The sequence below is a fragment of the Charadrius vociferus genome, unplaced genomic scaffold (assembly GCF_000708025.1).
Source record: "Charadrius vociferus isolate BGI_N301 unplaced genomic scaffold, ASM70802v2 scaffold37, whole genome shotgun sequence".
In the NCBI taxonomy this organism is placed as follows: Eukaryota; Metazoa; Chordata; class Aves; order Charadriiformes; family Charadriidae; genus Charadrius; species Charadrius vociferus.
In genome coordinates, this window is record NW_009649457.1 from 1,695,425 (window position 1) to 1,720,225 (window position 24,801).

General features: G+C 41.8%; 1 protein-coding gene across 1 annotated transcript in view; it reads left to right on the forward strand.

The window, feature by feature from the left end:
* DCAF12 (DDB1 and CUL4 associated factor 12) overlaps positions 1–16,683 on the forward strand; it is a 25,395-nt gene extending 8,712 nt beyond the window's left edge. The window contains exons 2-8 of the mRNA XM_009889758.1: positions 2,396–2,602; positions 3,839–3,899; positions 8,522–8,715; positions 9,793–9,858; positions 10,564–10,726; positions 14,746–14,930; positions 15,692–16,683. Of these exons, the coding sequence (XP_009888060.1) occupies positions 2,396–2,602; positions 3,839–3,899; positions 8,522–8,715; positions 9,793–9,858; positions 10,564–10,726; positions 14,746–14,930; positions 15,692–15,850 (1,035 nt within the window). The 3' untranslated portion in view covers positions 15,851–16,683. The remainder of the gene's footprint in view (positions 1–2,395; positions 2,603–3,838; positions 3,900–8,521; positions 8,716–9,792; positions 9,859–10,563; positions 10,727–14,745; positions 14,931–15,691) is intronic.
* The last annotated feature ends 8,118 nt before the right edge of the window (positions 16,684–24,801 follow it).

Consider the following 24,801-nt stretch of genomic DNA (forward strand, 5'->3'; position numbering starts at 1 on the left):
AGCGGTTGCTGCTCTGTTTATGGTAATACTATGCAACTGGAAGAGAAAACTGAGGAAATTACAACGCAATTCAAGTGCTGACTATGGATTAGAGTGGGGTATAAGCAGATGAAAGCACTGCAAGAAATATGTCCTATTGCTGTTCTTAGTATATCTTAATTTGGAAACTTGTTACAGGAAAGTGATGTTGAGATTGAAGATCCAGGAGAGAAATAAGGGTCTGATGCATCAGCGTTGTGTTTTTCCAAGTTCTTTATCTTTTCAGCCCAATTAGTTTAGAGTTTAGCTAATGGAATTTTGCACTACAGTAGGTCTTTATTAACCTAGTACCAAACATGGATGTATGACAGTGGTGTCAGACTGGAGAATGTGAAGGGTTTTTAATTTCAGTCCTCATACCTGTTGAGGTGCTCTTTGAAGTATGAATCTCTTCCAGCTGAAGCATGGTTTTCCTGACTCTATGGATATCCTGAGGTGTGGATGTGTTTTCCTAGTTAGTTCCTGCTTTAGGACCTGCAGATGACACTGGCAAGCCATAATCGTAGGTACTTAAGTGTTGATTTGGGTTTATTTTCAGCAGTTGAAGGAGGATAGGGGAAGGAATTGGGTCTTCCCTCTGGAAACAAATACTGAGGAGGAAAAGACGATATGCACTTATAGGGGAAGGACAAGGGAGGATGAGAGGAGAGGGAATTACTGGTCGTGATCCTACAGTGCAGGTGTTAATTTTCAGGGACACAGTTAGGGCAGAGGGGCTGCTGTGTGCATCATGTTTTCACCTGCTGTCTCAGGCACTGAACTGCATTGTGAAGCTTGGGAGAAGTGAGGAGTGCCTCCCTCCTACTCAGCTGCGCTTTGGCTGTTGCCTGATCCCACACCTGTGTGCAAAATAAAGAACTAAACATGAAAATTCAGTCCCTGTAGGAACAGTCATCTCTTTGTGCAAGACTGCTGCCTACAGAGAAAGTTGCGGGTTGAAGATGGTGCATGATTCTAGACAGAACACACAAATAGTGATTAGTGGATTTCAGCTTTCTCTGCAGAATGAGTTTAACTACCATACTTTTATCAGGTTTTGATTTGATGTTCGTATTCTGCTAGTTCAGTACATTGAGAATAATAGGCTGTTAAATTTTCTTGAGTTTTTTCACGCTTACTAACGAACAGATCTACAGTCTGTGAGAGTTCACCAAAACCAACTTTCACTTACAACTCCTCTGTGAGAACCTCTAGATTTCTCTTCCGTCCTTCTAGAAATGCCTGACAAAGGACTTCAGAACAATTTCCTTGAGGGGTATATTTTTTTTAATTGCATTGAGTTTTCTTGGGTTTTTTGTTGTTGTCTTCTCTCTTCAGTTCACTTCCAGAGGCTTTAAGACAATGTTCTTTGGTTATAGAAGGAACAAACTTAAGGGGAGTGGGGGTGGAATTTAGTTATAATCTTAGGCTGCGATTCTATATCACTTTCCTTAGTGCCAAGTCGGCTTCAGATCCTTCATTTTGTTGCTTCTCATTCATGTTCCTCACAGGGCTTTGTCCCTTTATGTTATCTGACTTAGTGCAGCTGCTCTTTGAACAACATCTGTGAAATGATCCAGCACAGGAGCCTCCCAAATGGAAGTGCACTTTGGCAGGCAGTGTAAACCTTTATTCTGCTTTAGATTGTAACTCTATGGTCATATATGTTTGAGCTGACATAACTCTGGGTATAATGATGTCTGTTTGAAGGGTTGTAAGGCTTTGTAACTGAGTTTTCTGCCAAGGGGACAGTGACATAGAGCACCAACTTCTAGGTTTTTTTTGCAGGATGAGGTATGTAACTAGATATCTTTTTTTAGATGTTCACACTGGCAGTACTATATCTAGTTAATATTCGCTGTGTATCACCAGAAATAAAACTCCAATTATATAAATGTATGAAGTGTCAGTTCGCCAAAGCCAAATCATCACGATAAGTATCTTACCTGGGATGCAGCAAGCTTGTGCTAAGCCTGCTGGGTTTTACTGGCTGTTTTGAGGTGGGTCACTTTCTCACTGTTGTATGGGGAAACTGGCAAACAATGTTGGTTTTTTTACAGGATTGAACAGAGAAGGGAGTTTTAGATTCAATGGTTTGGCTAAATGGGAATCCTCCCATGACAAATTTCTCACCTCTATTGCTGTTAAAACCAAATGGGATGATTGAAATAAAGCCCACTGTAATGAAGCTAGTTTACTTGTAAGAAGGTATTTATGCATTTTTCAGCCATACTTGCAGCATTTGTGGATTCCAACTTGAAAAGAATGTCAATTCAAAATAGGGAGAATATTTGACCATCTTGTTTTTCTTATCTGTTCAGTGATGACTTGCATCTCCTGTTGTTTGTTTTTTTTTTTTTTATTATTTCCCCCCCAGTTATTTGTGGTAGATGTCCAGACTGGTCAAATTACCAAGATTCCTATTCTGAAAGATCGTGAACCCGGCATGGTGAACCAGCAGGGATGTGGTATTCATGCCATTGAGCTCAACCCATCGAGGACCCTTCTGGCCACAGGTGGAGACAACCCCAACAGTCTTGCAATTTATCGTCTGCCTACACTTGATCCTGTCTGTGTGGGAGATGTAAGTGGGAGTATTTGGGGAAGGTTTATTCTGTCACTCGCAAGAACTGCTACTTTGAATTGCCTAAGGTCAGAGAAGGGTTAAGATTTGGGAGTCTTGTAGGGGAGAGTTAATTTATGAAAGCTTGAAAACATTCCTGATTGTCTTTTTTGACAAAATATTTTAAATATGAGTGAATATGCAAACACGTGAGACGAATTTCAGGGTTCTGAGTCATGTTTCATCTTCCTCACCCTCATTCAGGTCTACTTCAGATTGCTTTTAAGCACAGAAAATGTAAAAAAAATCCTAAATGTTGAAGTCTAATTGTGATTATGACCTCTGAGACTAGTTTTAGTGGAAAAGCTCTTTTGAGAAATTGAAAAGATGCTACAAGTTGTTTGAATTTTCCCCTTCTCCAGTGCAGTTTATGTATATATTATTCCAGAGGTGGAACTTAGGGCAGTTTGATAGGCTCTGGTACTCCCTGTATTTCTGAAACATCATGAGACCTTTTTAAAATAGCTGGTTTTAAAAAAGAAAAAAGGCTGAAATGAGTGTAGTGGAGTCCTGTAACCACTTCTCTCTTATTTCTCGTTTTTGATTCAGGACTTCACATAGGCATTGACTACAACAGCAGAGGTCAGGTCAGAGTTTCTGCTGTAGCAGATAACCAGCTGCAGAAAGGCTCAACTCAGAAGATTTGCATGACTTGATGTTCATTTGCCTGCTGCTGTGACTTTGCAGCTTTTCAAACAGAACTAAAGCTTTATGGTCTCTTTTTTCCTATAGGTTTCTCACCTGCTAAAGAAAAGATTCTTGAAGTAATAGTCTTGAAAAATTAATCTGTAGGTCATACATTGTAAACATAAGGTTTTGGTTACTTTTTACAGTAAGGATTTGCATTTGAGGAAATACAAGTATGTAGCTACTTTACAGAAGTAAAGAATGCTGCTTTCAAAATGGAAACCTAAGTCCTTAGAATTGAGATCAGTTTGTCCTCTGTCAGAGAGCTGTTTTTCCATCACCCAGTTGTCCTCTATTACTTACTTACTTCAAAATTAAAAAACCAAAAAAGGTAAAATTACTGTTAGGTACATAACAGCTCCAGCTTGATATTGGAATCTTTTCTGTATGTTCTTAATGTAGGTCGCTCCTTCTGAGTTTGTACTAAAAATTTAAGTGAAGAATAATTGTCTGCTTTGAGACTGCTCTAGAGTATAATGGCACAGAAAAATCTGTCTTTTTTTCTTTTAGGATGGTCATAAGGACTGGATATTTTCAATTGCGTGGATCAGTGATACTATGGCTGTTTCTGGTAAAGTCAATTTTCTACTTTTTTTCTTTTTTTTATACCTTTCCAGAATCTTATACTGATGTACAGCACTTTATAGGTCTTAGGGAAGCACCTTTATTGGGGCTTTTGAAACCACTTGGAACTACCTTGGTGTTACAGTTTGAGAAACCCATAACAATTTATTGTTGTTTAGGCAATCATTCTATCACCTGATAAGCCCTCCCCACCTGGGAAGGGGAATCAGGAAAAAACAAGGAAACACAGGCATTGAAATATAAACAGATTTAATAGAATAAGATTAGATAATTAACATTAATAGCACTAAAAAAAACTATTGATCCTGATACAAATACAGAATATGCAAAGATTATATTCAGCCAATTCTGTCTGCAGGAAGCTGTGCACTGCCAGCAGCAGACAGTAAATGTCGGGCACTGTGAGCGCTGTGACTCTGGGAGGAAGGGAAGGGCTCAGGAGTCTGGCAGTGGGGCAAGAAGTTCTCAGGGTGGCAGCCATCACGGGAGAGAGAGCTTTGCAGCAAACTTTCTAATTTATATTGAATGTGATGCTCATGTATGAAATAATCCTGTTGGCCAGCTTGGGTCAAGTGCTCAGGTCTGCCTGCACCTGGCAAGCTCAAAAACACTGAGACCTTGAAACCCACGCACAGTAGCTGGCTATGAAGTAAATATTTTCCCAAATTCAGACACTAGTCTTCTGAAAGTGCAGTCTTCCCAAGTATTACAAGAGAAATTAGTCCCGTGTTGCTCGAACCAGGACACTTGGTTATTTAATGCTTCTTGGTCTTTGTACAATGCTTCACTTTGTTTTATTTGTAGGGCCCTCATCTAGATTTGATTTTTCTAATATTGGAGGGAGTATTACTGGGTTTTCAGTAGGTACTGCCATGAGAGGATCTCTAAACACAATTAACTACAGGGAGGGATTTCATACAAGAATAATAATTTCAAGAGGGCTGTTGATTATCAGTTAATAGTTTTGGAATACAGCAGAGCAGTATCAGTTTCCTGAAATGACACTGTCTCTCATAACATTCCTGTAGGAGAAAGTGCGCATTAGATGAGTGGACAGTGAGGTGGATTGAGAACTGGCTGAGTGGCAGAGCTCAGAGAGATCAGTGGCACAGAGTCTATTGGAGGCCTGTAACTAGTGGTGTTCCCAGGGGTCAGTACTGGGTCCAGTCTTGTTCCACATATTCATCAGTGACCTGGATGAGGGGACAGTGTACTCTCAGCAAGTTTGCTGATGACACAAAACTGGGAGGAGTGTCTGACACACCAGAAGGCTCTGCTGCCATTCAGTGAGACCTGGACAGGCTGGAGAGTTGGGCGGAGAGGAACCTAATGAAGTTCCACAAGGGCAAGTGTAGGGTCCTGCATCTGAGGAGGAATAACACCATGCACCAGTACAAGTTAGGGGTTGACCTGGTGGAAAGCAGCTCTGCAGAGATGGACCTGGGAGTCATGGTGGACAACAGGATGACCATGAGCTAGCACCAGGCCCTTGTGGCCAAGAGGGCCAATGGCATCCTGGGGTGTACTAAAAAGAGCGTGGCCAACAGGTCGAGGGAGGTCATCCTCACCAGCTACTCTGCCCCGGTGTGGCCACATCTGGAGTCCTGTGTCCAGTTGTGGGCTCACCAGTTCAAGAAAGACGGGGAACTACGGGAGAGAGTCCAGCCAAGGGCTACGAAGATGGTCAAGGGACTGGAGCACCTCTCTTATGAGGAGAGGCTGAGAGACCTGGGTCTGTTTAGCCTGGAGAAGGGAAGACTGAGAGGGGCTCTCATCAATGCTTATAAATATCTAAAGGGCGGGTGTCAAGAGGATGGAGCCAGACCCTTTTCAGTGGTGCCCAGCATTAGGACAAGAGGCAACGGGCACAAACTGGATCTGAACGTGAGGAAAAACTTCACTTTGAGGGTGCCAGAGTACTGGCAGAGGCTGCCCAGAGGGGCTGTGGAGTCTCCTTCTCTGGAGATATCCAAAACCCACCAGGATGCATTCCTGTCCAACCTGCTTTAGATGAACCTACTTTGGCAGGGGGGTTGGACTAGGTGATCTCCGAATGTCCCTTCCAACTCCTCCCATTCTGTGATGCTGTGAAATCCTATGGAAGACTAATTAATGAAAACTCCGTTTTGTGTGTGTGTGTGTGCATATGTATATGCACATATACTATGGCAGTTAAATACAGAAAGGTGTGATAGAAAACGTCAGTTAATGACTTTTTAGTAACTAGTTGGACAATCATTGTAACTTCATAAAGTATTACTTAAGTAAATGCAGCAATAATAATATCCTTATTTAGTAGTTTACTGTCTTTCTGTGCTGACAGGGTGTAGTATTCTGTACGGGGCGGGTGTCAAACTGCAGGCGACAGAAGAACTTAACAGTATAATATAAGAATCAAATACTTGTATTGTTAGTTCATTAAGATTTTTTTTTTATTTTGTTTTCAAAACCCAAAAAGCTAATGCTGGAATTTAGTTTTGAATTTAATATAAAACTTGAACCTTGCAAGTGTCCAACCCAAATATCTGCATTAAAAAAACATTGTCACTAATAAGCTTGAAGAGGGCAGCAGAGACGATAACAGATATCCAAGGGAAAGGTAAGGACCCAATGGAATAGAGAGACATAGCATGTGAGATTGAACTGCGTTACTCTCAATGTTTTCTGCATGCTTAAGGGTGGAGGTGTGAGTAGAAGACTGCCGTGTCCTCTATTAGCACGATGTAGGTTCTAGTCTCCCGAACCTGAGATGCCAGGGAAAACTTGTTGAAAGCAATTGGGAAGTCTGATTGCTAAACTGAGTTCTTGAGAACTTTGCTGATGATCCTAATCAGGAAAAAACAAAGACAACTAACTTGTGGTGTTGTTTTGATCTTACAGATTTCAATAACATCTGTATCTGAAAATGTGGAGCAGAAATATTTGAACTCCAGACATTAAGGATATAGCAAATACCTTTATCTGAATTAAGAAACTGGAAGTGATTTTTTTTTTTTTGTGACTTTCTTGGGGCAGGTTAAATGCCACAGGAAGGAAAAAGGGCATTTGATCCCATGGGGGATCACACCAATCATATAGCCTGAGGTTCGATACTTGTCAGTATATTTTCTCACTGCCGTCAAAACTGTTTAGAAAGTACAAAGGGGACCAGGGTTTTGATTATTTCTCTTGCTCGTGTTAACTTCAACAAGAACAAGGCAGAGCTCTGCTTGTAACATGCTCAGCAGTGTATTTCAGTAGTCCATAAGCATTAAATTGAACTCTTGGCTAAGCAGCCATAGCTGAGGGAGAATGCATCAGTCCTCTCAGTTGTACTGGCTGGATAGAAAGATTTCCATGGCAAATGCTTTAGGTGGGCTGAATAATTACCAGGATGGCCTGAGCCTAGGGTAACAGATGATACTGTCCTTGGCTTCAGGGCTAACCAGTTGAACAACATACATGGACTTTTTCCCCTGCTAGGGCTATTCTAAGGGACAGCTTCCTCCTAATGTCAAGGTGTTTAGAAATTCTACAGCTGAGTATTCAGCCTCCACAACAAACAAGATTAGGTGCCATTAAAAAACATCAGCGTGTAAATTGATGGCAGGATGTAGTGTCACGTGCTGCCTGCTGCTATGTAGTGCCATTAGGAAGCTCCTTTTGTATTTGGCTGTAGTAGGTGACAATGGCAAAGGACTGAATCCACCTTCGAGGGGGCAAGGCCATCTCTGTTGTGCTGGACCACTCGTACTGCAATAAGATGTTTTGCTTAATTGTCTTTGCAGCTTGTTCCCTATGACGAACCAAAGCCTATAAATTTAAATAGTCTGGTGCAGATACCTAAATACCAGAAGGGATGGGTATAGGGCCTTGGATTAAGCCTGTGTTGATCTGCAAACCAGACATTCAGCTTCCTTCATCCAGTATTGTTACTCTCATTGATTCATGTTTTTTAATAGTATCTTCAAATTCAGTAGAGAAATAAAATGAGTTCGTGTTTGTTCAGCCTCAGTTCTTGTGTCATTTTTTAAATGAAAGGTTGCATGGGTTTAAGAAAAATAATCTTGAAAATAGATTTGATACAAATTAATACGAATTGTGGTTTGAAATAGTTGTTTCTGTTTGGTTCATGAACGTGCGTGTACATATCCACAAGCATACCAACAGAGATGAAATGAACCTAAATTGGTATAAACCCAACTGAGGTTTCTTGGAGGTGTTTATGTTGGCTTAACAGGCTATTAATCTCAGCCTAGGTAAACCAGGCTGAACACAGGCTATTCAGTTGCCTCTGAGTTTATTCTGCCTGTGAATCTCTAATGGCAATTGTTGTACAGGATTGTGGCTTTTGATGTATCCTAATCAGTTTGAAAACAAATGAAGTGATCTAGCTGCTTGGAAACCATGTAGACAAACCAGGTGACAGAGTTCAGAATGTTATGAACTTTACAGCACAGTAAAATTATGGTTTTGTTGAGAATAATTAATGTATAGGCACCAACAGCATGTTCAGTTAGATTAAATTAATAGTATTCTTTCTGTCATATCCCATTGTTTATTCCTTTTTTTGAAAGGGGAATTATGTATATGTGAAATGGAGTATTTATTTATGGAATGTTTTTTCAGGTTCACGGGATGGTTCGATGGGTCTCTGGGAAGTCACAGAGGATGTGTTGTCCAAAAGCGATGCCAGGCATAATCTCTCTCAAGTTCCTGTCTATGCCCACATAACACATAGAGCTCTGAAGGATATCCCCAAGGAGAACACCAATCCTGACAACTGCAAAGTCCGAGCATTGGCTTTCAACAATAAGAACAAGGTCAGTAAGCAAGACAACTGAGAAGTCCTAAAACTGTCTGTATGTGTTAGAAAAAGAAAAAAGTAATTTGGATCAAAAATACCAGAAAAGCGACCTAATATTTTTTTCCTAATCCTTTTGCATACTCCTCATATGAGGTTGTCTTTATCCGCTGTCTGCTTCTGCCCCAAGTAAATGGAGAAGTCCAGTAGAAAAAATAAATCGTATGTTTTCAGAAGGAGCAGTTTTCCTGTGTGTTTGATTTCAGACTTGTATCCTAAGCAGGGGAGACAGGGAGTGTTTACAAGAAGCAGATAAAGCACCAAAACAGCTCTTTCAGCTTGAATTCTGCTTTTGAGTGCTCTTGCTGCTTTCCTTCACCTTTTGTGAAGACCAGCTAACATTCAGGCAGTTCCTCTTTTGATGACTGAATCTACTGGATTGCTCAGCAAGTGAGGTGACTGACACACTGGACAGGCACCAGTGCTTGCTTTGGTGTTATTTTGTTGGCATTGGATGAACAGTAAATGTTAACCACCGCCATGCTGATCTCTTGTTATTACTTGTGGTAGTAGCAATTCATCCTCCACTACTTCTCTTTCTGCTCTCAAAGAACAGAGAAGGTCTGAAGCAAAGGTGGGTGCGCTCTCAGAAGCACGGTGATCCTGTGGGCTTTATTTTTCTCTCTGGCTGTTAGTTACTCCTCTGTGATGGAGACTTCATATAGCTTTTTCAGTAGAGTAGTACCTGAAAGAAATGTTTGCTTCAGGGTCAGAATCAGTGTGGCACCTGCTGAAGAGAATTGTCAACTCTAGCTTGTACTGTCTAATAATTCATTATTTGATTGTCTAACAAGATCTATACTTTCAAAAGTTATTTTTTGTTATTTACTGTTTTATTAATTCTTATTCTACCTGACAGCTTTGTGTGCTGTATTGTGTTCTACCAAGATCAGTATAAAATGAAAATTTATCTTGATAAGCATGTACAGGATTATGGATGAGATTAATCCAGAGTATGCAGCCTGCCTAGTAGAGAGTGTGAGTTTGTACGTACATCTATAACATAGAAACTAACTTTCTTACTTTTTTTTTATAGGAGCTGGGAGCTGTGTCCCTAGATGGGTATTTTCATCTTTGGAAAGCAGAGCACACATTATCAAAGGTGCTTTTCTGTTTGTTGGCGTAAAATTTCAAAAACTGCCTAGCAGTTAAGGCTGTTTAGTGTTCTTCATCTCCTTTATATGCTTGGAGAAAGAGCAGCAGTATTTATAATATACTTAAAGCTTTATGTCAAATACAATGTCCTAAAAATTAGAACTTGGGGAGAGAAAGTCTCCAGTCTCCTTATTTTGGAGGGGGGGAAGTGGTCTTAACTCTCTGTCAGTTTTGGGTGAGCTGAAGTGAACCGTTTCATAAAGTACAGTGGATACTTGATTAGCAGCGTTGATAAATGAAGTTGCGCTTATTTAAGTGTAATTGCAGATCAAACACAGCAAACTCTTTGCAAGAGTGTGAGGTAAGCTTTTTCTGCTGGGAGCTAATGTCTGTGTACACCTGTTGAAGAAATAACGGCAGCTTAGAAAGATGTAAAACAATTTGCTGAAATTTTTGTTCTTTGCATAATACTTAGCTTCAGCCTTTATCATCTCAGTTTGGTTCAGATAAGGCATCCCATCTCCTCTGGGTTATTTTCTCTAGGTCAGGTTGTTGCTTTTCTCTTACGTTGACCACAAAAATAGCACTTCATTTTTTTAGCTGCACTTGGTTTTTTTCACTGTAACTTCCTTGAACGTATCTTATGGAATTATTCTATTAACATCGTGCTTTTTTCTCATAATGGGTTGATTTTATTTTTTTCTGTTTCCAGTTACTTTCCACAAAGTTGCCATACTGCAGGGAGAACGTGTGTTTGGCTTATGGTCAGGAGTGGTCAGTGTATGCAGTAGGATCCCAGGCACACGTCTCCTTTCTGGATCCCAGGCAGCCTTCTCACAATGTTAAATCCGTCTGTTCCAAGGAACGAGGCAGTGGTAAGAAACCTGTCGAAGGGTGCTTCAAATGGTTTGCTTACAGAAGTAGCTATTAAGGCTGCAGTAAGATAAGCTTTTAATAAACAGGAAGGGTTTTTCCTGTGATAGACTAAATGATTAATAGCTTATGTAAGTTTTGCTTTTATGACAGTATTCCTTGAGCAACCAACAAACCAAACTTAAAAGCAAACCTGAAATCTAATGATAGGCAACATTAGTGCTTTTATGATCAACTAAATTCTACGCCATCCAAATATTACCAAACTTTCAAAAGTGTGAAAGTGTGCATTTTACTTCTATTTACTTTTTAATGTGTCTTTCTCTGTTTTATTTCATTTCAATGCAAACCCAGTCTTCATAGTGCTATTAATGCTGTCTATTCTTGCATTTTTTTTCTGGGAACAAAAAAAAAAAAAGCATGTTGTCTGCTCTGTGCTATCATATTGGGAGTCTGTGCTGTGATTGAATGCTTGCTTTGTAATTTTAAAGCCATGAGTGATACTCTTAATTTTCAACGTGTATTTAGTTTCTTTAACTATACAAAAGCTCACTCTTAAAAAAAAAAAAAAAAAGCCAATTTGAGTGCTGTTTCCATTTTCTGATGTGGATGAAGGAGATCAAACTGAACCTTACACCAGTGCCATGCATGAGAGCTTGCAGGGTACATGGTCCCATAAGCTTCTTCCTATACCCATTATTTTCAAGCATGAGAAGGCATGGTGTGGTGGTTCCTATTTTAAACCATATTTATCCCAGACTATTAAGCTGCAGTCCTTATTTAGCTTGACACTAGGCATCATCTCTTCATTGGGCAAGTAGTCATGTGGGGCACATTGGGCAAGCAGAATTCACGTAGGCAAGGATTAGGAAAGTTTTATTTATGTGGTTACTGGAGTTTGAACTGTGCTGTCTCAATATATTGTCAGGGTCTGCTGCTTTCAGATACAGGTTCAGTTTCTATTATATGAGAAGAGGTGCTTCACCAGCTCATGTTTTCACCTGAACATCTTACTGGCAAAAGCCCTTGTCCTCACCCGCTGTCAGCAAGGGCACTGTGGAGGTCCTGACACTCTCACCCTTAAGTATGATAGGGAAGGAATACCAAGACATTGGGGTGTGGTGCCCAGTGGTGGCTGGTGGCTGAAAGCTCCTGTCTTGAGTATGTGATCATCCCTGCTGGGGAGAGGATCTATGCGTAGGTAGTATCTCTGGGGCATCTCCAGTTCATGTCTGGAGATAGCCTTTGTTCACTGCTGGTTTCTGTTCTGCGTGGTAGGCGGATCTTTTTTTTTTTTTTTTGCCGTGGTGGTGGAGGCACTTAAGTAATACTAATTCCCAAGATACAGAGTGTTTCAACTTTCTATTGGTCTCACTGGGATTTGGAGTGGTGCAGCACCTCTAGAAAGTAGGCTGCTTATTGATTTGTGGACTAAAATCTGGGTTGACTTTAAAGTGCTTTGAAGTGTTACCTGAATGTGCTTTCAGCTTCCAAATGCAAAACTGAACATGGTAAGGCCACATTAACTTCAGATCATTAGTGTTGTGTACAAAAGCAGGTCAGAGAAAGGTCATCACTTAGTAAGACCAGAACGGGGGCTGGTTTTTACCCAGTGTAACCCTGTCTGCTCTACATTTGAAGGTAGCTAATGCTTTTTAGTGCATTTTGTAAGTGTTGCTTTTCTTAGCAGCTGCACAGGGAAGCACAGGCCCTGGACGCTGCTTCATGATCTGCAAGAGCAACTGCTTTCTGCTCAGCTGGCGTGCAGTGCTGTGTCGTTTGCCCTTGACTTTATATCCTGAAGGCAGCAATGTTAACGTTGTGGACAGAGCTTGCACAGACTCTGTGCCTGCTCCTTGTGTAGGACACACTACTGCATCTTCATTTCATTCTGGGATTTGTAGAGCCTCCCTGCCTCTCAGGAGTGACACTCAATTTGCTGACCCAAATAGTCCAGGTCCACAGGTGGTAGAGTGCTGGGAATGTAGAAGAGCTTACCATGATGGGTTCTAGGCACAGGTTGTGCTTTTAGTTTGATGGGAATGATTAATCTGAGGTACTTCAGCCCCTTAGGAGCCAATTTGAAGTGCTGTTCTTGAAAGCCTGTTCTAAACATCCTTTTAGTAGTGGGTACATCACAGATTCCTTCCGCTAATTTTTTTTATTAGAGAAAGATCCACAGTTGTTTTACATTTTATAGCTTTTTTTTTTTTTTAATAAAATGCATTGAAAAGTATATGCCATCTGCTTTCGTTCTCCATCACCTGTTTCTGTTGAGTGTTCTGCTGGGTAGCTTGTCAAGAGCACTTTTGGAGCAAAAATAAGAGGAGGTCCCCTCTTGTGCCTTTCTCTTCTAATCCAAGTGACTGCTCTTGATGATTGCAGAGGGCTTAAAGGTTTCTGCATGTATTTGCCAGAGCCAGGCCCTTGTAATGGGGTGATGTGGGGAAAATGTCTCCAGCTTGCTCAGATGCATTGGTAGTTCTCTGAATTAAAGCAGAGATTCTTACACGGAACTGGTAAACTAATTCAGCAGGTGTGAGACTTGCACAGTGGTTTCCCATATATTAATCCTGCAGCCAAGACTTCACCTCACATCTGGAGCACAACAGTGTGACCTTGCCTGTTCTAAGTGCGTGTGTCACAGGTGCTGGTGGCTGTGGATGTAAGTAACATCAGGTTGCAGAGGCGGAAGGATGAGGATGTGTTTCTGGTTAGGACTCTGTACAAAGGGGAAGGGGAAACTCCCTGGCTGCATCCGTACCTCTGGGATGTTGACTGCCACGTGTCCTGCAGGGTGTGTTCCAGGATGTTACCAGTCTTGTGACGTTCAGTCCCACTTGGTACGGTGACAGCAGTTAGCACATGGATGTAGCTGGTGTAACTCAATTCTCTTCCCTTCCTGTGCGAATGCTTGTTTAGGCTGTAATTCACTGGTACTTTAAAGAGGGCTTAAAAAGTCCTGGAGTTTATAACCTAGCATCGTGTTGTGCTAGAAGGAAAAGCATAGATGTGGCGGGGTTTAATCTGCGTAGAAGTGTTGTTTGGGGTAGAGTGCTTACACAGAATACACCTTTGGCACAATACATAGAGATGAGATGACAGGACCTTTTGCAAATGCAAATTCCTGCATACAGAATCTCCCCAAGACTATTTCCAAGGGATCCTTGTTTAGCTGAGGCTTCAGTTTTAGATTTTGTGAAAACAAAATGTACTTCTTTTACTGAGTCTAATGGCATGACTGAATTGTGCTAGAGCGTTTTGTTTGGACTGGAAACATGCTGTAGTTTTGCCTGTGATGGTGTAACATGGTGGTGCTTAGGTTGTAGGCTTTCTAGTCTGGTTTCATTGCTGGGTGAAGTGCTAAAAGTGCCAGCTACAAAGAGTAAGGTGTGCTTGTGTGAGAAAATTTGAGTTGGAGTTAGCTTCAAAAATATTTAAGAGCCTGCTCTATTTTAGCAGTAAAGTGACTGGTGATTATTATGGTTATACTTTCTTCCGGCTAGCCTGTTGATCAGCAAAATGCACTTGGTGGCAGCTGGGACAGTAATTTTTCTCACATGGTTGCTTACCGCAGCTTGGCAGGTAGCTAGATGGGGTGTGAGCTCATGGGGAAACCAATGTGATGTTCTTTCCTCTGTCTGCTGCCATGTAGTCACTCATGGTGTGTTCACGTAGAGGCTCGTGGCAGACAGAACAAAGCTGTTCTTGATCCTGAATGGCTTATGATCTTTGCTTATCTGGCAGAGCTGGGGCCTGCTGAGAATGAAGCTTCTTACTATGCACCGTCAGTGTAGCTGATGGCCTCAGAGGAGAAGGGAAGTAGTATATGTAATTGAAGCTGCTGTTTCAATAGCATCAGTGGGATTTGTCAGCCCTGCTCCATAGCAGTGGGGAAACCTACGTGTTGTGGAGAATACTAGTAGGTAGTTCCTCTTGAAGCAAATACTAAGCAGCAGCACTGCAGAGCCAAAGCATCCATCTTCCTTACTGCGTTGTACGTCCCTTCTCTGTTTGACAGGTATTCGATCGGTGAGCTTCTACGAGCACATCATCACAGTGGGAACAGGGCAAGGTTCCTTATTGTTCTATGATATCAGAGCCCAGAGGTTCCTGGATGAAAAGCCCCCACGTGCCTGCTATGGACAGAGGCAGAAATTAGGAGGAAGTGAAATACTGAAGTTGACGACGGGGAAAGGCTGGCTGGTGAGTAGCTTGAGGCTGTAGGATACCCTTTACACAGGAGTGCCGTAGGGCTTGAAGTGGTTCTTTTTACAGTAATGGGAGCTATTGTATGAAATGTGTCTCAGCAAAACAGCCATCATGTAACCAGTAACTGTGACCATGAAAAGCAAGAAGTGCTGCAGAACTGATTTCTACAAAAGCTTTATGAAAGGGTATTGAAGGTTGGTTGCTTGGCTGTCAGGCATACTGACTACTGTTCCTATGCACTGATTCATAAACGAACTAGTTTTTATATAGTTAGTAAACTTTATATTTTCGAATGTAATCTGAATTCTAGTTTTCAGAACCTCAAACACAAAATATGCTGTCTTCCTTTAAAACCATGATACTCAAAGTAAGAGAGGATTAATTTAATTGCGTGGAGTTTTAGAAACTGTGACTTCCTGAGGTAACACCATGGCAGGCACTTGAGTTCAATTTCCTGTATGTTATCATAAAGCAGTTAATGGCTTTGTCTAAATTCTCTATCTTTTGTATCATTGTGATGTAAGTTTAAAAACTCATGAAACTTGGTATCTTTCCCACCGTCCAATGTTTTGCCCAAATGTCCTCAGAAAAAGCTTCAGGAAAACTCTGGTATCTTCAAGTTGATCTGTCGGAAGCTTCAGGGAATATTAACACAGAAGATCACATTTTAGGCTCTGGAAGCTACCTTTTGCTTTTGTGAAACAAGTCTTTGGGTTTGTTTGACAACAATAATAATCTAAACTTTCCTTTCACAGAATCATGATGAAACCTGGAGGAATTATTTTTCTGACATAAATTTCTTCCCAAACGCTGTTTACACCCATTGCTACGACTCATCTGGAACAAAACTCTTTGTGGCAGGAGGCCCCCTTCCATCAGGACTTCATGGGAATTACGCTGGTCTCTGGAGCTAATGATAACTCTTTATAAATGCTGATCTTTACACAGATTTCCACTTTTCTTTTCCTTTTTTTAACAACAGAATTGTGTGATGCCATTGATTTCTGATTTAAATGCAAGTTATTTTTTGGCAGAGTTTTCTGTTGGTCTCCTGGTTTTGTACATCTTTTTGAACCAGTTTTTTCTTTAACCTTCTTGATCCTTTATATGAAGGGTGTTTGAAATCCCTTTTTATTGTATTTACTCCAAATGACTCTTCTCCCACATTTAGGCTATCTTGGCCATGTGCCCTCTCCCCTACTTTGCTGTGAGGTAGGATTCCTTTCTTATAGAGTGGTTGCTCCTGGGCTTTCTGTGAAAGTCTAGGGGCTGCGTGTGTGCAGGTACTTTGTGTCAGTTACATTACCTGGAGTGAGGACTACTTGTAATTAAGAAATATTAAAAATATTTATAAGAGATAAGCTACTACTTTATCTGCAGAGCCTGGCCCTGGCCTGGGTTGATCTTATTTTTTAAAAGTACAAGTCTAATGACACTGTTTATATGTAGAGGAATTATGGTAATTTTAAGCTGTACTCATTGGAGTCCAGGGATGGATTCCCCAGGGCTATTGCCCATCAAACCCAAACTGCAGAAGTGCAGGAGTTCTCAAAAGCGCGTTTGTATTTGAACTGTAGTTTTCAGTAGTGCCAGGAGCAAAAATTGATCTTCTGTTCCTTCTCTGCCTGTCCCAGGTATCAGCTTGTACAACTGGAATTTGCATAGGCTGTTCTGCAGTGTGGCTATTGCAGGGTGACGTTACATTGAGGGCCTGCAGAGTTGCTGAGAGCAAATGGGGGCTAGGGACATGATTGTTCTTATAATTCAAAATGAACTAAATCTATCCATTTTCCAGATGAGCCAAGGTTCCCGAGTATGCTGCTTGCAGTAGCTTGTGGGTTCTTCATAAACTGCCTAAAACCCAGGACCGTTTTTGTCCCAGGTTGTGGAAGCTTTTCCCATTTTAGCTGTTCTGGTTGGCCATCTCCTCTAATAAGCTGATGGAATACATAAACTGTTTGGATTTTTTTCTCAAACGTTAAAGAGTGCATCTCAGACTTAACTGATGTGAGCTAGAAGCTTTCCATGTAGCAAGATAACTTGCTGTTAGCTCACGTTGCGCTAGCATCCCATTGCACTAGCATCTGCTGTCATCCTGCTTGCTATAGGAGAGGCTCGGTCTTTCCCCAAATCCCCTGCTGCCTTTTGCATTCAGACTCCCTTGAACTTCACGTGGGACTGGGTGGGGAGAATAGGTCCGATGCCCTTCGGGTCCAGCTGTGAAGCGTGTGCATTCCAGGGTTGGTGGTCTTACCTAATGCTCAGCTAAAATGCATGACTCCAGGATGCTCCTCCTGGCCTCTTGGCAGGCAGCACACTCTCAGCTTGTTACTGACATATCTGTCCTGCGATGAATGCTTTTCCCCTGCTCCTGTCACCAGTGGAGTAGAGTGTGCCTGTACCTCACTGCTTTGGTGCCGAATGGGCAGTTGGCAGAATCGGATAATAAAGACAAGACTGGGACATGCTCTGTTCTCCTGTCTCTGCTGGAGATCACAGCCACTGCTGCAGACTAGCTCTAGTCCCTTACACAGTTCCTGCCAGACTGCCTAGAGCTAGTCTGCATGTGTCCTTTGAGTCCCTCTCATCTTTGTACTCAGTATCTTCGTTCGTAATGCCGAGCAGTGAGCCTCAGACTTACTCTCTAGTTGGTAGTGGAGACTTGGATGGAAATCCTGCAAGGAACGCAGTTCCCTCCCATCTGGTGGAAATCAGGGAAGATAAGAGGTCTCCCAGATGTGCACTTGTCCCAGAAGTATAATTTACTCACACTGAGCACTGACACGGGTGCTTCACAAACAGATCTTGCAGCGTTTCATCATTCTGCTTCCCTTGTGGGTTGGTTGCCTAAACTGAATCAGTGCACAGTGCTGCGTGCATGGCTATTCACACTTTTCTCTGAAAAGGGGCAAGTTATATGCAATGGGGTAACAAAGGAGCTCTCAAATTTTATTTAGAGTTGTTCATTGTTTTTTAAAGGTGCCATAATGGTGCCTGTGTTCTGTGAGGGCAACACACTGCTTTGGTTATTTTAGGGGTTTTTGAAAGTGAAAGCATACAGAGAAAAGTCTTGGTCAAGTATGGCAGGATGTGTATTTTGAGGGTTACTCCTCTAGTTGCAGTGTAAGATCATTCTGTCACAGGGAACATGTTCTGCTGAGGTTTTTTTTTTATTTGGGCTTGGCTTGAGGCACTGCTTTTTTTTTTTTTTTTTATTAAGAAACTAGACATGAGTAAACTTGAAGTGTCCTCCACTTCTGCTGAAACAACAGATGCTAGTTAGGCACTTAGTGTCACCAGTGCCAAAGGAATATGCCAAAGGAAAATTTCCAAAGGTCTGGAAACCCCCTAAAGCCTGGTAGTGTCAGTGCCCTTTTCCTTCTTATTTTTTTTTTTCTGCGTAGGAAGCTTTGGACAATTCACAGAAGAATCTGGACAATGATGTTAAATTCTTCAAGTTTCACATGTGTATGTGTATTCTGCTTTTGGGGTGCTTTCTTGCAAAGATAACTTCCTATGGGGAGGGAGCCATCCTTGTTGCTGTATGAAAATCTCCCCCTCAAAATGGAAACAAACTAGATAGTGTTGCAAGCATGCAAACAAATTGGGCCAGAGATAATGTTATTTCTATCCTGTTCTAGTGGTTTTAAATGCTTGTAGTGATACAGATGTTAAGTTTCAGAATATTTTGTGGTTGGTCAATGTTTCTTAATGATTTCCCATCCTTGCTTTTTCCTGCCCTCCTGGATGGTCTGTTTGGGGTTGCCTCCTCCCCCCCAAATCATCCCAATCTTTACTGTAACAATATTGTACTTGGAGGGGTGACCTCTGTCAATCAGAAATGGGCTTGCTGGCTTTTTGTCAGGCCATGCTTGAGACCTTCAGTTTGCTTAATTTTAAACTGAGTAGACCTTTGAGGCCGGCTCAGACTGTAGAACTGGGCATTGCCCTTGTACATGTTTGACTGATGGGATTACACAGTAACAGTCTATTCCGGGGCGGGGGTGGGGGTGGGGGGGGAAACAGACTCTGATTTATCTTGCATTAGGCACTTGAAGGATAAAAAAGAACTTTAATCATTCCTTCAGACCTTCAGACTTTTCTTCCTGCTGTTGACTTTTCAGTCATGTGGGATCTTTTATGCTGCTGGTGAGTTTAGGAAGCAGTTAATGTTACCACTTGGCTCTTTTCAGTAGACTGCCATGTTAATTTGGGTTTCTTTGGGTATTACATTTTCAGTATTCATAATCACAGGTAATCAAACTCATGACTTAATTATGGGTTTGCTGATACCCAGCTTGTAAGTACTGGGTAGCAATCCCTCAGTAACAATTGGGTCTTACATGATGGACATTCCTAAGGAAGCAGAAGTTACTTTGCAGGATTGGCTTGACGATAGCAATGGGGGTGGTGCTCACCCTCTTCACCAAACACCTTATTCCTGGTAATTCCTCCAGCTTTCTCCCTTTTATAGTCAAGTCAGTCAGGGAGAATTGCTAGTGCTCTCCTTGAGTGCTTTCTGGGATTGCGGTAAAGAAGTGAGTATATTTGTTTGGTTCCCTCATCAGTGCTGCTGGTGTTAGTTCAACTTGAGTAAATTACCAAAGAATAGTTAATAGGTGTTTGTTCCTAGTCTGAGTTGTTAATTTTCCACGTAGATCCATTTTTAAGATTCATTGCAAGAGTCCCCAGTGATCTTACTGGACTTATTCTGTCCACAGAGGTTACATTCACATTGTTGAGGGCTCCTGTGACCCCCTTAATGAGGGGGACTCTTGAACTTCATTATGGGGATATATTTGCTGCCTCCATTTCAAGTCTTTGGCAGTTTTTTTGTATCTTAAGGATTAAGATACTTCTGTATCAGTTAGTCTTCTCCAAAATTTTGTCCTCTTCCTTCACCTAAGCACTTGCTTTGTATATAGCTTGCAGCTGCAGAGTTAAGAGATTAAAGTTATGATCCAGCTATGTGGAGTGGTGGTTTGATGTCTTAATTTCTGCCCCTAGCAGAGAGGCACTTACTGACCTTGTGAACTAATGTCCTTTGCCTGGTGCAGACGTGAAGTAAAGCAGGCTCTTCGTGGAGGTCACCTGTTTTGTTTGTTTGTAAGAAACCAAGAACAGATGGGCTGTCAGTTGCTGCATCTCAGCAAAGCAGCAGCATCGTTCAGCAGCCAGGTGGGAGCTCTGAGATCTCTTTGTGGTGGTCTGATACCCTTATTTTCCATAAACTCACTTTTCTAAGGTGTCTGAGAGGTTCCTAATTAGCTCCTGTCACAATTGCTGCTATGACTAAAATACTGAACTTGGGTACAACTCGTTCCTAGGAACGCTGTTGCAGAGCTGTGTGTGATGCAGGCAGAGCTGATCCTCTGGCCAGCCGATGCTGAGCCCTGGACTCTGTGCTAGCCAGGCACACACTCTCTAGCTTAATGCCAAGTGAAAATCCCTCTGTGCACTACTGGCCACCCCACTGCCAAAGCCTATGGTGTGACCTCAACTTAAATGCATTTCTGAGTGTTGCAGTGTCTTCAGTAACTTACTTGAAAGTTTCTGAAGCATAAATACAAGCAATTAGTCCATCTTGCAGACAAGGGAGAGTGGAAAGGAGAATACAGCCACATCTCGTCTGAAGGGATCTCCCACATACAGTCTCCCTTGCCTCTGCAAGCAGGCACATTGTGTGGTGAGGATGAGCGAGGGTGCACAAGAGATAAAGTGAAAGCCCAGCAGTGTTTGGTATTGCTCTCAGGACTCCTGAGGAATTTAAAAACATAGAGGGGATATTTGTTCATTGCTCAGGAGGTACTTGCGAAAGGGCTTAATCAGAAACACTTTCAGAGAGATCAAGTAGATATCCCTGTCATTCTTGTTTCTCCATGTTAATTTTCAAGATTTAACTTAGGAACTATCTTTTTTGCTTGTGATGCTGGGTTTCTTTATCAAAACCATATGTTACTTGGCTAATGAAAAGGATGGTCTTGACAGAAAGGAATCTTCCCAATTAAAAATTAAGTGCCATTTTCTAGTATGCTGCTGGGAGTGGTGTTGTCTAAGAAAGTGCACATAGGTCTAAAACAGGATGCCAGGGTCAGCAGAATTGGGAAAATGTGGGCTGCCTGACTGTTTCTGTACCCAAAATACCACCAAGTAAAACCCTTGACTGTATACAGATTCTGGTCATTAGACTGAAACTGAGAGGGTATGTAAAAACCCTTGCAACATAGCACGATGTCTCTATAGTCCTAGATTCTTTGACCTCAGAACAAAAATCTAGGAGTCACTATGTTGTTTTCCTAGGAACTGCTTTTCTAGATTCCCTTATTAAAAGGGAACATTCAGGTGCTGAATCTTTAAATCTCATTAAACTTGTACTTTTTATTTGCCCATTCACCTGGTCTCCTTTCCTTTTCAAGGCCTCCCACAGTCTCAGGGTATATGAACCATTATGACTGATCCAAATAATACCGAAATGGACCAACCAGAGGTTAATGTGCCTTCCTCTTCTGGTACCTTGATCTTTGTAAAGTTATCTCACAAACTCGTCACTGTCTTAGGGCTGGGTACATGCATTGTCTTTTTCTAAGATGTGTTGAAGTTGCAACAGGTTTGTACTGTTACTCGTGACTTGTTCCATTTGTTTTAGGATGTGGTGTAGACACGAATTAATGCACTGGTCTGTCTTGGGATCAGTCTTACCTGTAACATCTATCAGTGCTTGCTTGTTTGTTAATGTGTCCACAAATGCTGGATCTTCCCCATTGCCTATGATGTACTTGTATATGATGCACAAACTACACAAGGTGTTTTAAAATGTGCGGTGATCACAACTTGTTGCCTGAGGGTAGGATGTCCTACAGTGAACTGGTTTTAATGTTCTTTTTCCAAATATATTTAATAAGATCCAAAGCCTTGGGGGGAAAAAAAAAAAGAGACTTGCTGGTACTTGCTGGCTTTTGTTCTGAATCCAGGGTCTGACGTTCGTTAACATCTCTTGCAATTCCACCCATTTAACAGAACCTTTCTTAGCTTGCTCTTTCTGTCATGAGCTATGTCAGAAACGGCACTGGATCCTGAACTATCACAGAAGCTGTCAAGTGAAGTACTAACAGCTCTCTTCAAATGTTATAGCGTGCATTTTTAACTGTAAGGTAAAACTGTTCAAAATTACTGATGCAGCTTGCAATTGGAAAAGTGGGAAACTGCAGATAGTACGTGAAACTAGCCTGTCTGCACTTTGGGCTCAGTGTTCAAAGTTACCTTGTAAATTGTTTCTCCTTTCTGAAAAGTGATTTAATTTTTTTTTTTTTTTTCACAATACGAAGACATTACACGTTTCGCTTTTTTTCCTGAATTGGCAAAGGATATCTTTGTTCTTAAACTCAAACTGACATCTGGAATTTGGGCTGAGTTTCTGTCTCTTCTGTGGATAGCAGAGGGCGATGTGATTGATACAAGATGTCCCTTTACAGCTCTAAGGTTAATTTGATCATAAGAGCATGGAAACAGGAACACTTCTTCACTTGCTGTTGCCTTTAATGGGTATGCATATCCAAAATTAACTGAAGTGCAGTACTGCATTCTGTTGATCCATGAGGCTACCTTTGTTTCTAGAATCAGCGTGATTAGTCATCAATGTACTGACATTAATACATGGTCAAGGAGATCTAATCTATGTGTATTTCCTGCACTAACTGTATCTGTTCTCTCTGTACCCCAGTGCAGACTTAATCTAGAGTTCTCTTTTTAGCTCATGCCAACTTCAGAGTTTCTTCAGATTCACTAAGGTCCTGCTTTTATCACAGTCACTTTTCAGAGTAGAATAGATTGGTTTAACTTTGTTTTGTCATCTTTAGCACCTTCCTCTTCTCCCATTTCTTCCTAGTTCACCTTTAACAATCAGTTCAAAGCTGCTTCCCTAGTCTGAAAAATACCGAGTCATAATAAAAAGAAAACCCGTAGCTCACTGTAGAAAGATTACTCTGTGCTTTTACTTCAACTTCAGTGGCTGGCTGGCTGCCTCAGAAGCGGTGGCTCCACTCCTGCACAGTCTACAGAAGCTGAAATTCTCTTGCATCCATATTGTACAGTGGATGTGAGCAGTTCAGAAAGTGGCGGTGCCCTGCATCTGCTCCCAGTGTGTTTGTTAAACTGATCCGTGGTGGTTTAGTCAACCAGAGAACTGGCATCTTTGGCTGTTACTCAATGTTACAACCAAAGATTTCACTGGGGGCAAAAACAGGAGGGTTGCATCACTGACTTTCTGCTGACTTGATCCCATTTAAAGGCTTTCTCTATAGATTTTTTTTTTTTTGTCCTTTGCATATTTGGTGGATTATGAATAAACTGTGCTGTAGCAGAGGTATGAGCTAAACTCTAACCCTGTGCTCAAAAGGCAAAAGTTATTATAATGAGCTTTGGCCAGCCGTAATGCCAAAGGCTGGCTATGCTCGGAGGTGAGCTGGCAATGGAGTCTTTGAGCAATGGAAGCCTTGAGGTTGTGCTCCATCATGCCATATGCTTATGTGACTGCAGATTAGTTGCTCCCAGAGCTTGTGAAACTGCTGGTCATCCCTCTTGAGAGGAAATGTGAAGATGGCGTGGGGGAAGAACCAGTTTCCTCAGCGGTTTGTCACTCTCCCCCTCATCACTCAAGGTTACCAATGCCCTTGTCTGTTTTCATGACTGATAATGACTAATGTGCTTTACAGTTGCCACCAGCCACCTCCACCTGCTTCCTGCTGTGATGATGGAGTGAAAGGGCCTTCTCTGCAGCTCCCTCCACTTGGTTGGTGGTTGAATCAGCACAAGCTGTACCTTCAGGGGTGTAACAGCCCAGCTGGGATTTACAGCTTCAGTTGGCTGCTCTGTGCTTCTCTCAGTGCCGGTGTGATAGTGGGACCATTACAAAAAGGTCTGGATAAGTAACTTCTAACAGGCTCTGTCACTCCTGTTTAAAATGCTGTCTCCATTCTCAGCCTCTCATCCCAGCCTCCCTCCCATCTTGCCACCCTCTACCCCTCAGGACTTGAGCGAGTTCCCTGTCCTCTCACCGCTTACTAGTTCAGGTACCAGTTCTGCAAAGCCATGGGGTACCTGTTGAAGCCCTACTGCCCTTTACTGGCTTAGGCAGTACCTTGCTGATGTGAGGCCTTGCTCACAGTCTGCCTCGTTGTTAGACTCAGCCCTGGATATCCCCCTTTTGGTCTGAAGGGCTTTGCTCCAAACTCATACCTGCTCCATGAAGGAGTTGGTTCCCGTACTGCTGGCTGTTCCAGTTCAGTGGCTTTTATTTTTCTTGTTTATTCTGGGGTTCACTGCATATGTATGAAATCCTACTGACTTTCTTAACTCTCCTGAAAGTGGCACAGAGGTCCACCCTGTGAGGCATCAGAATTATTTGTCTCCTTCCAAGGTGCACAGAAAGAAGGATCTCTTACACAAACAAGTTTTAGGGAAGAAGAGCAGCTGCATACACACAAGTGGAAAGGTATCTCTGGGTAGAATAGGTGAGGGAGCAGTTTCAGAATTTTAAACAGAAGAACAGTAACTGAGGTTTTTTGGTTTCTTTTTTAAAAATTGCTTTAATGGGAGATTTGTCTGTGTTCTAATCCACAGAAAGTTGCGATATAAACCGGGGGTTTCTGTTGATCAATGCAAAATGTGCCTCTCAACTGTAATGCAAAAGTCAGTCTCTGTCTCTCTCTGTTTGCAATGGAAGAAGTTTATCTGAAGACTGATTTAACATATTTCTTGCTCTTACATGTAATCATCCACACAACAGTCTTTGCTGTTTTTTCCCAAGCACCATACAGCGCTATTTTTATTTAAAAGCAAAATGGGGATTGCATTGAGCAGTGGAACC